At 37.3% G+C, this 15,143-nt stretch overlaps 1 protein-coding gene across 1 annotated transcript in view; it reads left to right on the plus strand.

Moving 5' to 3' along the window:
* Nucleotides 1-14,794, plus strand: part of LOC126100118 (ankyrin repeat domain-containing protein 27-like) — a 116,831-nt gene extending 102,037 nt beyond the window's left edge. The window contains exons 10-12 of the mRNA XM_049910649.1: nucleotides 5,321-5,438; nucleotides 6,299-6,443; nucleotides 13,417-14,794. Coding sequence (XP_049766606.1) covers nucleotides 5,321-5,438; nucleotides 6,299-6,443; nucleotides 13,417-13,427 — 274 coding nt within the window. The 3' untranslated portion in view covers nucleotides 13,428-14,794. The remainder of the gene's footprint in view (nucleotides 1-5,320; nucleotides 5,439-6,298; nucleotides 6,444-13,416) is intronic.
* Nucleotides 14,795-15,143: the final 349 nt, after the last annotated feature.

The following is a 15,143-nucleotide window of genomic DNA, read 5'->3' on the forward strand; positions in this document are numbered from 1 at the left end:
GTGCAGTGTGACAATATTATGAAAAGGAAAGTTGCTACTCACCATATGGAGGAGATACTGAGTCGCAGATAGGCACAACAAAAAGACTGTCACAAATAAACGTTTGGCCAACAACGCCTTCAACGAAAATAGGTGACAGACACTCACACTCACACTTTATTGTTTTACTGCAAAGTAGTACAAACTGTTCAGTGAACTTTATTAGTGTAGTTACCATACTTAAAGTTAGTTAAGTGCAAGCAGTAAAGGAAACAAAATAAAAATTCGGATTAGGAATTAAAATCCATGGAAAAGAAATAAAAACTTTGAGGTTCGCTGATGACATTGTAATTTTGTCAGAGACAACAAAGTACCTGGAAGAGCAGCTGAACGGAATGGACAGTGTCTTGAAAGGAGGATATAAGATGAACATCAACAAAAGCAAAATGAGGATAATGGAAAGTAGTCAAATTAAATCGGGTGATGCTGCGGGAATTAGTTAGGAAATGAGACGCTTAAAGTAGTAAATGAATTTTGCTATTTGGGGAGCAAAATAACTGATGATGGTCGAGGTAGAGATGATATAAAAAGTAGACTGGCAATGGCAAGGAAAGCATTTCTGAAGAAGAGAAATTTGTTAACATCAAGTATAGATTTAAGTGTCAGGAAGTCTTTTCTGAAAGTATTTGTATGGAGTGTAGCCATGTATGGAAGTGAAATGTGGATGATAAATAGTTTAGACAAAAAGAGAATAGAAGCTTTTGAAATGCGGTGCTACAGAAGGATGCTGAAGATTAGATGGGTAGATCACATAACTAATGAGGAGGTATTGAATAGAATTGGGGAGAAATTTGTGGCACAACTTGACTAGAAGAAGGGATGGTTGGTAGGATATATTCTGAGGCATAAAGGGATCACCAATTTAGTACTGGAGGGCAGCACAGATGGTAAAAATCATAGAGGGAGACCAAGAGATGAATACACTAAGCAGATTCAGAAGGATGCAGGTTGCAGTAGGTATTGGGAGATGAAGAAGCTTGCACAGGATAGAGTAGCATGGAGAGCTGCATCAAACCAGTCTCTGGACTGAAGACCAAAATAACAACATGCTTAAAAGATCAAAAGCTTGCAAGAATATGGATAACATACAACAAGTTGAGGAAACTCAAGAACCAGCTATGGCTATGAAAGTTAGTAAGGAAGTGCCTGACTGGTCTGAGTTAGTAAATTTAGTCAAAACTCAAAATGTGACTCTAAGTGAAAACCTAGACTCATTACATTCTCAATTAAATAACCAGAGTAAAACCTTAAGTAGTCAATCGGCAAATATAAGTTTGTTAAATACCAAAGTTGACTCACAAAGCAAAGAATTTAGTAATCTATGCAAAGGCATGGATGCTTTAAAGACTGAATTTGGTGCCTTAAATAGTAAGGTAGAGAATTTAAAATTAGATTTAAAGAATGATTTGACAAGTTCCTTGACCATTCATGTAAATCAAATGTTCACTGACTTTAGTCAGAAACAGAATGATAATTTTCAGGATTTGACAAAAAGGTTAGAATTGAATAATGAAGACAAATATAATAAAGTAGAATCAGAGCTTAATGAAAGGTTAGGATCCTTTGAAAATGTGTGTAATGTTAAATTTAATGCTGTAAAGCAAGGGTTGAGTACTTTGAAAGAGAGTGTCGATAAGCAGGATAATTTAATGCCAATAATTCAATCGCAAATTACAGATGTTGATACACAAGTAGATATTGTGGAAAGGAACTTCAAAGATAAATTAGCAAACTCTGATATCATAAATATAAGTGGTTTGAAGGAACAGGTTGAAGAAATTACAGATCGATAAGTTACCGAGAGATTAGCATCCAGAAACGTATCTCCTAATTTACCTTCTGAACTTAATGATGCCAGGAAAGGTATAAATGACCTGTGGAAAGAATTCAAGCTTATCCAGGATAAAGTAGACAAAAGGGTAACTTCACCTAATTTTGTGTTAACTAGTGAAGTGGTGACTGACTTGCAGTGGGCAGACTTTCAAAAGAAGTTTAAAGAGAACTACTGGTCTGCCAGTGCACAAGAAAAGTTAATCGCAGATCCATGGGACCCGGGCAGAGTCATATTTCCCCCAGGGACATTAAGAAGTCGAAGTTTGGGTATCTACTTTGCACTTAAATCGTCGTCCAAAGCCGTTAGAAGTTGCTACTCACCATATGGTGCAGATGCTGAGTCACAGATAGGCACAACAAAAAGACTGTCACAAATAAATAAAGCTTTCAGCCATTAAGGCCTTCTTCAACAACAGACGCGCGCGCACACACACACACACACACACACACACACACACACACACACACACACACAGTCTCAGGCAACTGAAACCACCCTGCGACTCAACATCTCCACTATATGGTGAGTAGCAACTTTCATTTTCATAATATTGTTACATTCCATCCTGAATTTGCCATTGCTTGACTTTCATGGGATAATTGACGCCTGTCTTCAAGTATGAGGCAAATCATGTTTTTCAGAATTTCTGTGATGCTCTCCCATAAGCCAGAGAAATTTGTAAATATTCATGCTGCCCTTCTTTGAAATATTCTATAACCCCTGCTAGTCCTGTTTGGTACTGGTCCCACACACATGAGCCAACATCTAAGATCAGACACTGAAGTGTTCTGTAAACAGTGTCCTTTATGTGCTGACTACATTTTCCCATTACTCTGCCAATGAAGTGAGCGTACCAATGGCTTTATCTATAACCAGTTCATATCCATACAAACTGTTACTCACTAGTATTTGTATGCATTGACTTATTCCAACTGTTTCTCATTGATGTTTTAATCAAAGGATATTACATTTTTTTTCATTATGTGAAGTGCACAGTTTTAGACTTCTGAAAATTTAAAGCAATTTGCCAAACTTTGGATCACTTTTAAATCTTATCAAGCTCAGCTTGAATATTTGTGCAGCTTTTGACATGTACTACTTCATTACGGATAGCATCGTGATCTGCAAAAAGTCTGAGGTTAATATTGCCTGCTCGGTCATTAATATACAGCTTCAATAGCAAAGTTTCCAATAAACTTCCCAGAAGCTCGCCTGAAGTTATTTCTGTTTTGAATATATGCAGTTGAAGATAAGGCAAGAACACTTTCTTCATTCATGACCCAAAATAATTGTGAACAGCACCATATGAGATGTGATAAAAAATTAATAGGAATTTCTGTTTTTCTTAAAGAATCTTTATTTATTCGTTAGCATCAACTTTGTCCCCTTCAAATCCCTGGCCCCCTTCAGATATAATACACTAGTACAAGTGATTGGAAAAATCTTGGAAGCACACCTGGAACTCGTTTCATTACAGTGTTCAGCACCTTCAGTGATTCTGTTTTTCTCTCATTAATGGTGGCAAAATGACATCGTTTTATGGTTCCTTCAGCTTCAGGAATAGAAAGAAATTGCAGAAGGCCAAGGCCATGTCCAGTCAGTATGGTGGCTAAGATATCCTAATGGTTTTTGTTGTTGTCAAAATATCACAAACAAGCAGTTAAGTGTGAGCAGGAGAGGTGTGTTCACTATTACAGGGCTATTACAAACGATTGAAGCGATTTCATAAATTCACTGTAGTTCCATTCATTGACATATGGTCACGACACACTACAGATACATAGAAAAACTCAAAGTTTTGTTCGGCTGAAGCCGCACTTCAGGTTTCTGCCGTCAGAGCGCTCGAGAGCGCAGTGAGACAAAATGGCGACAGGAGCCGAGAAAGCGTATGTCGTGCTTGAAATGCACTTACATCAGTCAGTCATAACAGTGCAACGACACTTCAGGATGAAGTTCAACAAAGATCCACCAACTGCTAACTCCATTCGGCGATGGTATGCGCAGTTTAAAGCTTCTGGATGCCTCTGTAAGGGGAAATCAATGGGTCGGCCTGCAGTGAGCAAAGAAACGGTTGAACGCGTGCGGGCAAGTTTCACGCGTAGCCCGCGGAAAATTGGCTCATGCTACAACTGGAGACCGACAGCGCCGACTTCATCTTTCAACAGGATGGTGCTCCACCACACTTCCATCATGATGTTCGGCATTTCTTAAACAGGAGATTGGAAAACCGATGGATCGGTCGTGGTGGAGATCATGATCAGCAATTCATGTCATGGCCTCCACACTCTCCCGACTTAACCCCATGCGATTTCTTTCTGTGGGGTTATGTGAAAGATTCAGTGTTTAAACCTCCTCTACCAAGAAACATGCCAGAACTGCGAGCTCGCATCAACGATGCTTTCGAACTCATTGATGGGGACATGCTGCGCCGAGTGTGGGAGGAACTTGATTATCGGCTTGATGTCTGCCGTATCACTAAAGGGGCACATATCGAACATTTGTGAATGCCTAAAAAAACTTTTTGAATTTTTGTATGTGTGTGCAAAGCATTTTGAAAATATCTCAAATAATAAATTTATTGTAGAGCTGTGAAATCGCTTCAATCATTCGTAATAACCCTGTATTTTTCCTTTATTGCCTTAGATTAAAACATGTTCACCGAGCGAGGTGGCGCAGTGGTTAGCACACTGGACTCGCATTCAGGAGGAGGACGGTTCAATCCCGCGTCCGACCATCCTGATTTATGTTTTCCGTGATTTCCCTAGATCATTTCAGGCAAATGCCGGGATGGTTCCTGCGAAAGGGCATGGCCGATTTCCTTCCCCATCCTTCTCTAATCCGAGCTTGTGCTCCGTCTCTAATGACCTCGTTGTCGACGGGATGTTAAACACTAATCTCCTCCTCTTAAAACATGTTCAGTCACAGAAGTATATCAGTACGAATGGTCCAGTAATAAATTACAGGTTATGTGAAAGAAGGAAACAATTAACAGGAATTTCCATTTACGGCATTTTAATATTGACTTAATATACTTTTCCCTTTAATTTTGTATGTATATGAAGGATTCCAAAAAATGTTTTGTTTATTACAATTAAACACTTGTCATGCAGAAGAAATTGGAGTGTCAAGCAGGTACTACATTAAGAAATATTACTCCTTGTGCCTTTGTATTATTAGGCATTAACTTGAGTATTTTGAGCCCCAGAATTTTTTACCTCCTTAAAACTCCTAGCTCCTCATTTCAGAAACAAGGGTTTTCTAGCTCTGTAAGCAGCAGTAATACAGATCATTTTTTATATAGCAAGTGATAAATTTGCTGATTTACAAGTATTTTGTCAAGTATTATTGAAGGTCTACTGTTGTATGTATTAGTTTTGAGTGCTTGGTGCTTCTATTGTTTTAGTCTTGGTTTGTTTAATTTCTTTACACATTGGTTTTATTCAACAGCTACTGCCTTGTGACATTCAAAGCAGCTGTACAAGAATTGTTATCACTTGATCCTGCTGCCCTACAGCCCCGAAGTGAAAAAGTTGTTCGTGAAATGGGCCTTGAAGATTTGTTCAAGGTAACGCCCCAGTAATATTAGATCTTAATTACAATAAGATAATAATTTGTGTGTCTTTGTGTGCACATAATACATTAAAAGCATTATCAGTTCTTGCCTTTTTTAGTGCACACATCTTTTAAATGTAAAACAGCATTTCTTATGCATAAAACATACACAACATTCCACTGAATCAAGGAAGTTGAAAAAAAGAGAAGTAGTAAAATGGAATTGAGGAAACATTCTTTATCAATATTGCAATTAATACCATCAATTATACCCTCACTATATTGTTATTTTAGCTGTCTTTCACATGGCTATTTATATTTTTTTGTAACACCAAAATCCTTCTGTGTCTCTTTGTTGTCTTCATCATAATTAGTATTGTAAACAGTGTTTGTTCTATGTGAGCTGTTATTCCTCTCTAGTCAGCCTTATAACAGTCTAATATAGCATGTTCTCAATGCAACATCTTTTGATGTTGAACTGTCTTTTCTCACTTTTTCTTGAATATAATTGTTGTCTTGTGCTGGGATTCTGAATTAATTTCATTTTCCTTTCACTATAAAATATTTGTGTATTTTGTTTGTTGTCTTCTCTCCCAGCCTGTACTCTCTTTAGGCACTGAAAAACTACTGTACTGGCTATTTGATTGTACTGTCTTATGTACTAGTATTGTAATAAAAATATGTGCAAATTTAAGGGACACAATTTTTTAAATTAGAGACTCCAGTTAATGATTATTGACTTGCATCACTAACGAACTTCAAAGTTACTCTCTTTTTATAAAGCATTGCTGTAATAATAGCATTTGAATATTGTGAATATGGAAGATTATGCAAAGTATTGTTGTTTAATTTTTTTTTTTTAATGTGATACAGGTTACCAGTGAAATTGATAGCAATCATCGCCATAAAGATGGAAAAACCAGTGGCCCTGTGTCACCATTGGATAGGCAACGTGAGCGTGTGACTGCTATGATTGAAGCTTCAACCAGAGAACTACGAGAAATTATGCCATCGTCAGGTGAGACATTTAATTTTTTGCAGTTGTGTTGACATCATAAGTCAGTGGTGGCATAGTCCATATCATTTCAGGCAGGCTAGGAAAAAGTCTTATCTTCATGGTCTCGGATGTTATTGAATTTACCGTATGTTAAAATGAAGGACTAAGTAAGGAACACATATTTTTTTGTGTTCTCCAAAGAAATTTTTGCTCCGAGATACAGCTTTCCGAAGATGACCACTGCGCATACCAATTTGAAGAAGTGAATTTTGGAAAAAAATTTAAAGTGCTGTATTTCTGGAACAGTTGTAGATATTTTGTTGTTTTTTTATTTGTAATATAATTGCTTTATGATTACAAAAAAATCCTCCATTTGGTCTATTGAAGTTCTTTTACAATAGCATTCTGAACTTTTTTATAATTTGTGGATTTTTTTTTTTTTTTTTTCAAAATGCCAGTCCATAAAATTTTGATGTTTTTTCTGTTGACTAGTACCTTATAGTTCTACATTCTCTGAAAAGCAGAGTTTCCACTTTTAGGTTGAACAGGTTTTATAAACAATTGAAATTTTTGCCATGCATAAAACCTGTTTTATTACCATATTATCACATAACAGGCTCATAAAAATCAAAACTTAACCTTAACATAATTTTAGTTTTGAGAGATGAGCAAGAGACTCATTTTTCAAGCATTTTAAACAGTTCTAAAATGTATGTGAAAGGTCAAAAGACTTAAAGATTTCAATTTAAACAACTTCTGTGCAATTTGTTTTGTACTTAAATTAGCCATTCAATGAAGTAAAAATGTGTTCCACTGCTTCAGTGTCTTCCTTTAATATAGCGTGATGCCTTCCTGTTGAACCAGTAGGAACTGGAGCACTTAATCTTAAAAACATTGTGAACAGGAAGTGAGCCCTGATGGTGTTGTTGCTGTCCTTCAGCTGGAAACCTATATCCAGCAGCTGGTCCATGTGGTGGTATTACTTTCACTACAGTTTCATTTAACTCATAACTGGTGTATATAATATCTGCAATCCACCAGTCACAATCATACACACGTCACCAACATTCCCCTTCTCAGGTTGTGAATCTGAATATTATCCTGCTGTTTCTGAGGTGTTGGCCAAACAAATGAAATTTCATTTTTCATGTTCTTTAAAGTGCGTGCAATATGAATTCACCCATCACTTTGGGCCCAAAAATGTGTCTTCTGAATTCCTTTCACAGGAGTAGTTTGTTTGGACTATTCTTCTTTTTACTGCTCACAGAATTCTTCGATTTCCTCTTTGGACGAAAGGATGAGGTCTGTGGATGTGTAAGATTTCACGACTCTCATAAAATCCTCAGCATTCTGATTCACAGCCATATTTGGTCTGGAAAGATTATATTTTGTACCAGGGCGCGTCAGCAGGCCTCCTACACCATAACAAGGTCCCTTCCTGTGACCAGTAACACTGTACACCCAGTCAGTTGGCACAAGCGACTTACTCAGTTCAAACAGCTGGTAACGATTTTTAAAAATGACTAGGAACACCATCAGAAATAATGTTAATCTTCTCTGCTCCTGTTTGCAGTTGAAGAATTTTGTGCATTGGTAGCAAAGCATGTCTGAGTCATGTCCTGTGTCATCACTTATAACTGCAACACTTGTGGTCTTGTTTTGAAAACATGTCAATCCTGTAAAAACTGAAACCTGATCATTACTCCAATGATACACTTGTACTTCTTGTGGGAGAATTACAGACAAGTTCTCAGCAAAACCACAGTGAAGCACTAAACATAGTTCTTCAGCCTGTATAAACCCTTTCACTTGTACAATGTGCTGCCCGCTCTGTGACCGAGCGGTTCTAGGCGCTTCAGTCCGGAACCACGCTGCTGCTACGGTCACAGGTTCGAATCCTGCCTTGGGCATGGATGTGTGTGATGTCCTTAGGTTAGTTAGGTTTAAGCAGTTCTAAGTCTATGGAACTGATGACCTCAGATGTTAAGTCCCATAGTGCTTAGAGTCATTTGAATCATTTCTGCAATGTGTTGTTGTTGCAATTTTGTAAGATGCTGGTGTGTTACTGCTTTCACTGGCCATTTTCCAAGTTCATCAATGAAACTGTCAAAGGCAACAATTTTCTTAATTTGTTTATTTTCCTCCCATGTCGCATATGTAATTTCTGCAAAGATATCTGCTACGTCTTCCAGGCCTAGTGTCTGTAAAGACAGTCCTCCCTTTCCAGGGCAGTCACCACATTCTTGAAACAAACAAGTCTCTCACTTTATGTCACAGACTGCTAATGACTTCACACACCCAACCTAGCTATCTTATGTCATGTGCTCCAGTAAGTTCTTCAATGTTACCACACAAAGTTCAAAATTCGCGCAGTACGCACATAAACAGACATCTCTAGGTGGATGTGGAACTACCCACTTATGCCGTAGTGCATAAAATTTTGATCTTCCAATATGTGAAGTTGTATAGTTGCTCTTATAAATTGCAAAAGTTTCTTTAATACTGCGAGTCATGAACCTCTTCACTTTCACAACTTTTTGACCTGATAGTGTCTTTCTGTTGGCACACTGGCAGGAACAGTCCCATTTATCTTCCAGATAAAATGCCTGCACCATTTGAACTTGAGCTGCTGCTACAGGATGACCGTAATAGGGCTCTGGTCTTCCAAAGACTCCTTTTGCAGACCTCACATTTCTTGATTTGTCTACCATGTACTTTTATACTGAAGGAACATGGTTCAAAATTGTTTAGCTTTGAAAATGTCTCTGGAATAATAGTTAAAACTTGCACCTTTTCGCTGTAGGATGCACAATATTCAACAGCTGAATCGATATTTGTGAAAAAATCCTGGCAAGAGGTGTAAGAGTGCTTTGGTTCATTTTCTTCTGAAGATTTAATTTCTACATTGAAGAGTGTGGTCAGTTTTGCTGTAGTGTATTCATCCATAGCTTTAGTAATTTATCTGCACTTTCTTGATGCATAGAGCTTATGGCTCGACTTCTCTGACCACAGTTTCTTAACAGTACTAACACCTACCTCGTAGTTGACTAATTCAGGGTATTTAATTCTTCCTCTATTGATACAAAGTCTGCACCGTGGGAGGCTTCACCTTGTTGAGATACTATCATTGTTGTTGTTCTGTCAAAACGTTTAGAACACAAAAAGTTGTTATTCTGTCAAAACATTTAGAACACAAAAAGTCGTCAGTGGAAACATCTTCATCTTAAAACAGAGTCTTCAAATGGGAACACTTATTTCCAATTTTTTTTGTCTTATATATCACTCTTTTATGGATATAGAAATAGTCAGCACACTTCACTCGCCTGTGGCCCCAATCAGAAGACCTTTCAAACAGTCCTTTCCACAACATACACTGCAACTGTGTTAACTGGTAAATTCCTCATGAAAACACAGAACCCACTGGATGGTCTCAGATGCCGTAGAAGCCTCTTCACTAAACAAATTAGCACTGAACAACTACAGTACAGAAACCTGCAATAAACAACCATGACAAAGAAACTGACAAGAAACTACAACAAAGTGTAAGAAATATCTGCAACAAAGGAATTAGTTAAAAACAACTTCTGTGAAAACATACATTACCCTTTAAAAAGTTAAAAAAATTATTTTTAAAAATAAAACCTGTCCAACTTAAAAATGAAAGCTCTTGTTCACAGAGAACATAGTACTACATGGTACTAATCAACAGAAAAAAAATCTTACTTTTCTGGATTGGCATTTTTGAAAACAAAAATTTTTCTGTAAATTATTAAAAAAATTCAAAAGGCAACAGTAAAATAACTTTGACAGATATGTCCAAATGGAGGATACCATTGTAATCATAAAGCAACTATCTTTCAAATAAAAGAACTGTAACTAGATATCTTGAACTGTTACAGAGATACAGCATTTTAAAAATTTTTCTGAAATTCATGTCTTCGAAATAGTGTTCACAGTGTCATCTTTGGAGGCCTGTATCTCAGGGCAGGATTTATTTTATTTATTTTTTGTTGAGAAAACAAAAAAGTACGTGTTTCTTACTTATTCCTGAATTTTAACACATGCTAAATTCAATAACATCCAAGACTATGAAGGTAACGCCCCTGCTTGAAGTGATACGGATTATGCCAATTTTTAAGTAGTAGGTTCTTGATACTGTTATCTTGCAAATCGTAGTGTTACTTAGTTATGGTCTCACATCAAAGATTAGTGTCTAGTGAATGCTAATGTTGATTTGCTGTGCATTATAACATAGAGCTTGCCAAACGCTATTCATTTTTGGATTTGTTGGAATGTTATTGGGAAACAAGAGCTTACTGAAAGAGCACCACATCAGCAATTTGAGTATTCAATTATATGTAGGATGATGCAGTAGATGATGTGCATGAGGAAGAGGTAAAGGGGTAGAGTGCCTTTATTGGTTGATGTCAGGCTGTTCTTAACAAGATGAAAAGTTTTTTTTTCCATTGTAGTAAGTGAAACAACCTGACAGGTAGTAAACAATGGACACATCAATTATAAGACCAGAACAGTTTAATGAAGTCAATATATGTGATGCTCAAAAGATTAAACAGTTTGACCGGTCTGTTTACAGTTAAAGGATCGTCAGGCATTTGCACCTTGTCAGTATCACATTGTCTGATATACAGAGACTTTATATAAAAAGAAGATAACATTTATTAAATTTGTTCAGGAAAGTGATATGATCTTATTCCATATGAACCAATGTTGTTATTTGATAGTGCAGTAGTAATACATACGAGGGCAGTTCAATAAGTTATGCAACACATTTTTTTTCTCGGCCAATTTTGGTTGAAAAAACCGGAAATTTCTTGTGGAATATTTTCAAACATTCCCGCTTCGTCTCGTATAGTTTCATTGACTTCCGACAGGTGGCAGCGCTGTACGGAGCTGTTAAAATGGCGTCTGTAACGGATGTGCGTTGCAAACAACGGGCAGTGATCGAGTTTCTTTTGGCGGAAAACCAGGGCATCTCAGATATTCATAGGCGCTTGCAGAATGTCTACGGTGATCTGGCAGTGGACAAAAGCACGGTGAGTCGTTGGGCAAAGCGTGTGTCATCATCGCCGCAAGGTCAAGCAAGACTGTCTGATCTCACGCGTGCGGGCCAGCCGTGCACAGCTGTGACTCCTGCAATGGCGGAGCGTGCGAACACACTCGTTCGAGATGATCGACGGATCACCATCAAACAACTCAGTGCTCAACTTGACATTTCTGTTGGTAGTGCTGTCACAATTGTTCACCAGTTGGGATATTCAAAGGTTTGTTCCCGCTGGGTCCCTCGTTGTCTAACCGAACACCATAAAGAGCAAAGGAGAACCATCTGTGCGAAATTGCTTGCTCGTCATGTGGCTGAGGGTGACAATTTCTTGTCAAAGATTGTTACAGGCGTTGAAACATGGGTTCATCACTTCGAACCTGAAACAAAACGGCAATCAATGGAGTGGCGCCACACCCATTCCCCTACCAAGAAAAAGTTTAGAGCCATACCCTCAGCCAGTAAAGTCATGGTTACAGTCTTCTGGGACGCTGAAGGGGTTATTCTGTTCGATGTCCTTCCCCATGGTCAAACGATCAACTCTGAAGTGTATTGTGCTACTCTTCAGAAATTGAAGAAACGACTTCAGCGTGTTCGTAGGCACAAAAATCTGAACGAACTTCTCCTTCTTCATGACAACGCAAGACCTCACACAAGTCTTCGCACCCGAGAGGAGCTCACAAAACCTCAGTGGACTGTTCTTCCTCATGCACCCTACAGCCCCGATCTCGCACCGTCGGATTTCCATATGTTTGGCCCAATGAAGGACGCAATCCGTAGGAGGCACTACACGGATGATGAAGAAGTTATTGATGCAGTACGACGTTGGCTCCGACATCGACCAGTGGAATGGTACCGTGCAGGCATACAGGCCCTCATTTCAAGGTGGCGTAAGGCCGTAGCATGCAATGGAGATTACGTTGAAAAATAGTGTTGTGTAGCTAAAAGATTGGGGAATAACCTGGTGTATTTCAATGCTGAATAAAACAACCCCTGTTTCAGAAAAAAAATGTGTTGCATTACTTATTGAACTGCCCTCGTATGATGCCACAGTAATCAAGTGGAGCATGTCAATCATTTCAGTTGCTTAGGATATGTAGAATAACAGCAAGAAAGTAAGACGAACATTATATTTAATATTTTTATCAGCGGCTACAAGTTGGTGCCCCCCTGGTAGTCCTCATAGGGTAACCTTCATAATTTGGGAGTCTTCTTTTCGGTAAAAAGAGAAAATCCCTGTCACATAGCTGGATGATCACACAGCAGCTGCTAAAAGCCATTTATGCCTGTTTTCTTTAGACCATGGAGTGCCGGACTGTGGCCACTCGTCACTGGAGAGATAGTGTAAACACTATAACTCAGTTCTCGGTTTCCAAAATTACCTCCCTTTTTCAGACTACAGAGGTTTCCTCTCTCTCTCTCTCTCTCTCTCTCTCTCTCTCTGTGTGTGTGTGTGTGTGTGTGTGTGTGTGTTTTCACCTCCCTCCCCTCTCCTTCTCTCCATATCTCTCTCAAAGTCGTCGTTTGTATTGTAAATTTGCCCATAGGTTTGGGGTAGTTATTTTAGCAGTTTAATTAAATTTTCATTTTGCTGCTATTATTACACATTTTGTTAAAAACTAGGAGTGTTGCATAGTGCCTTCTGTGAAACCAGAGGTAGTAAGTAATTATTGCTTCTTTAATCTTTCTTCAGCTCTTCTTTTTTGTTCTGCTTTGTCTTCTGGGCAGATGTGTAATAGCTTTGTCTTGTACTTCCATCTGGATGGTGTGTTACACAAAAGTTCATTTTTGCCTAAATATGTTTTTGTGATGGTAAAAATACTGGTAAGTATGAACTGGTGCTCTCTCAGTGTTTCATCAGAAAAAAATCTACCATATTCTTTTCATTCTCACCTTTGTGTGAAATAAATTATTCACTGTCTTTCTTTGTTGCAGGGTCATGCTGAAGTCACAGTATGGTTATAAACTTATCAGAAATTATGATCAAGTTTTGTTAAAAACTGAGGTAGTCTGTATTGTCATCCCGTCCAAGAATATAAACATTTCCAATTGCATAGCATAGTTGTATTGTTGAACATTTTCTTTTTATGATTTATATTATGTACAATATAAGAAATCTGTGCAGGGAACATTTTTCTAGTCCATTAGCAGTAAGCTGAGATATTACTTCATGTTGGCTCATAAATATACTCTAGCTGCCTTCCTAAGATGTGATTTAAAATACTTGTCATACAGATTGGTGTGTGAGAAAGGAAATATAGAATTAAACAATATCATGCAAACATTAGTCTTCACTTTTAGAAAGCAGTGGTAGTGACACACACAGTGAGGAATTCCTGCTTGGAATTATCATCCCTTCTGGGGTTCATATACTACTAACAGTCATACATAGAAGTGACTTTGTTGTATGTAAAGAAATCTTAATGGTAAAGAACATTGATGGAAAGTAATTTTAGTAAAGTATGTTGCTATGATTATGACAGCAGATATATTTTCTACAATAATTGTGTTATAAACAAACAAAGAGCTACTGAATGATCATTTATATTTCCAGTTTCAAGTTCACATAATTATTATTATTTTTGTTTTCCATGTTCATTTGCTCATATCCTCATATGCTGTTGCACCTATAAGATAGGTGCAGTTAAGTGAAATTATTGTATGCATTAATGTCAGTGTTTTGCAGCTTAATTTAACTGAGAAAGATGAGAAAATAAATAAATTTAAGTGGCACTGATGTTAAAAAGTCTTAGATTTTGTATTTTATTGTATATGAACATTTATATAGTAGCATTTCATTTAGTATAATGTAATTTAAATTTTACATTGCATGCTATTTGCTATTCATCATCATGACATTTCCCTTCGATCAGTTATTTTAAAGGCTGTGAGCTATTGCTGTAGTATTACCTAATTAATGTGCCATTTCATTTTATTATTGTCATACATACTAATTGTCCAGTGTAGTTCCTTTGTGTATTGCAAGTATTAACAGGGTCATAATACAATGTTATTTGATGTTTCCAGAACTGTTGATTTACACTAAAATGTGCATGTTGTATTTTCTGCATTGTGTGTTGAACTTCAGACCGTGGTACTCTCCATATACTTTTTGCCAGTTTTGTATCTACATTCCCATTCCCGGTATGCCATTTTATCATAAGTTATGTGATGATAAACTCCAGTTTCAAATGTATTGTCACCTTAGTATGAAAATGTTGTATGTGCATCAAAAGAAACTTAAAATATTTTTAGAGTCACTTTTACTGAAATGTCTTATCAATTTTTGCTATGTAATAAAGGCTGTTTCATAGATACTGTATGACATTGTTCCTATGTTTTAATTTAGTCTAATTCATTAACTTCACATTTCATTGCATTTGTTCAGTTCATTATTTTAAAAGTGAAAAAATTCACAGAAATTTGAATTATTTGAGTATTTTGTGCCTGATGGCAATGAAGGTGACATACAGATTAATGAAAAAATGCAAAAGAGAGAGAGAGAGAGAGTGAGTGAGTGAGAGGGGGGGGCGGCTTTTGCGCACTTTAATTCAGGGGATGCTATACAAAATGTCCATCACTAGGCTCATCATGTCATATGGAATGGTATCCAATTCGTGTCAAATTGTGTGTTTCAGTTTGTCAATAGTGCAGGGGCGATG

Source organism: Schistocerca cancellata, chromosome 9, assembly GCF_023864275.1.
Source record: "Schistocerca cancellata isolate TAMUIC-IGC-003103 chromosome 9, iqSchCanc2.1, whole genome shotgun sequence".
Classification (NCBI taxonomy): domain Eukaryota; kingdom Metazoa; phylum Arthropoda; class Insecta; order Orthoptera; family Acrididae; genus Schistocerca; species Schistocerca cancellata.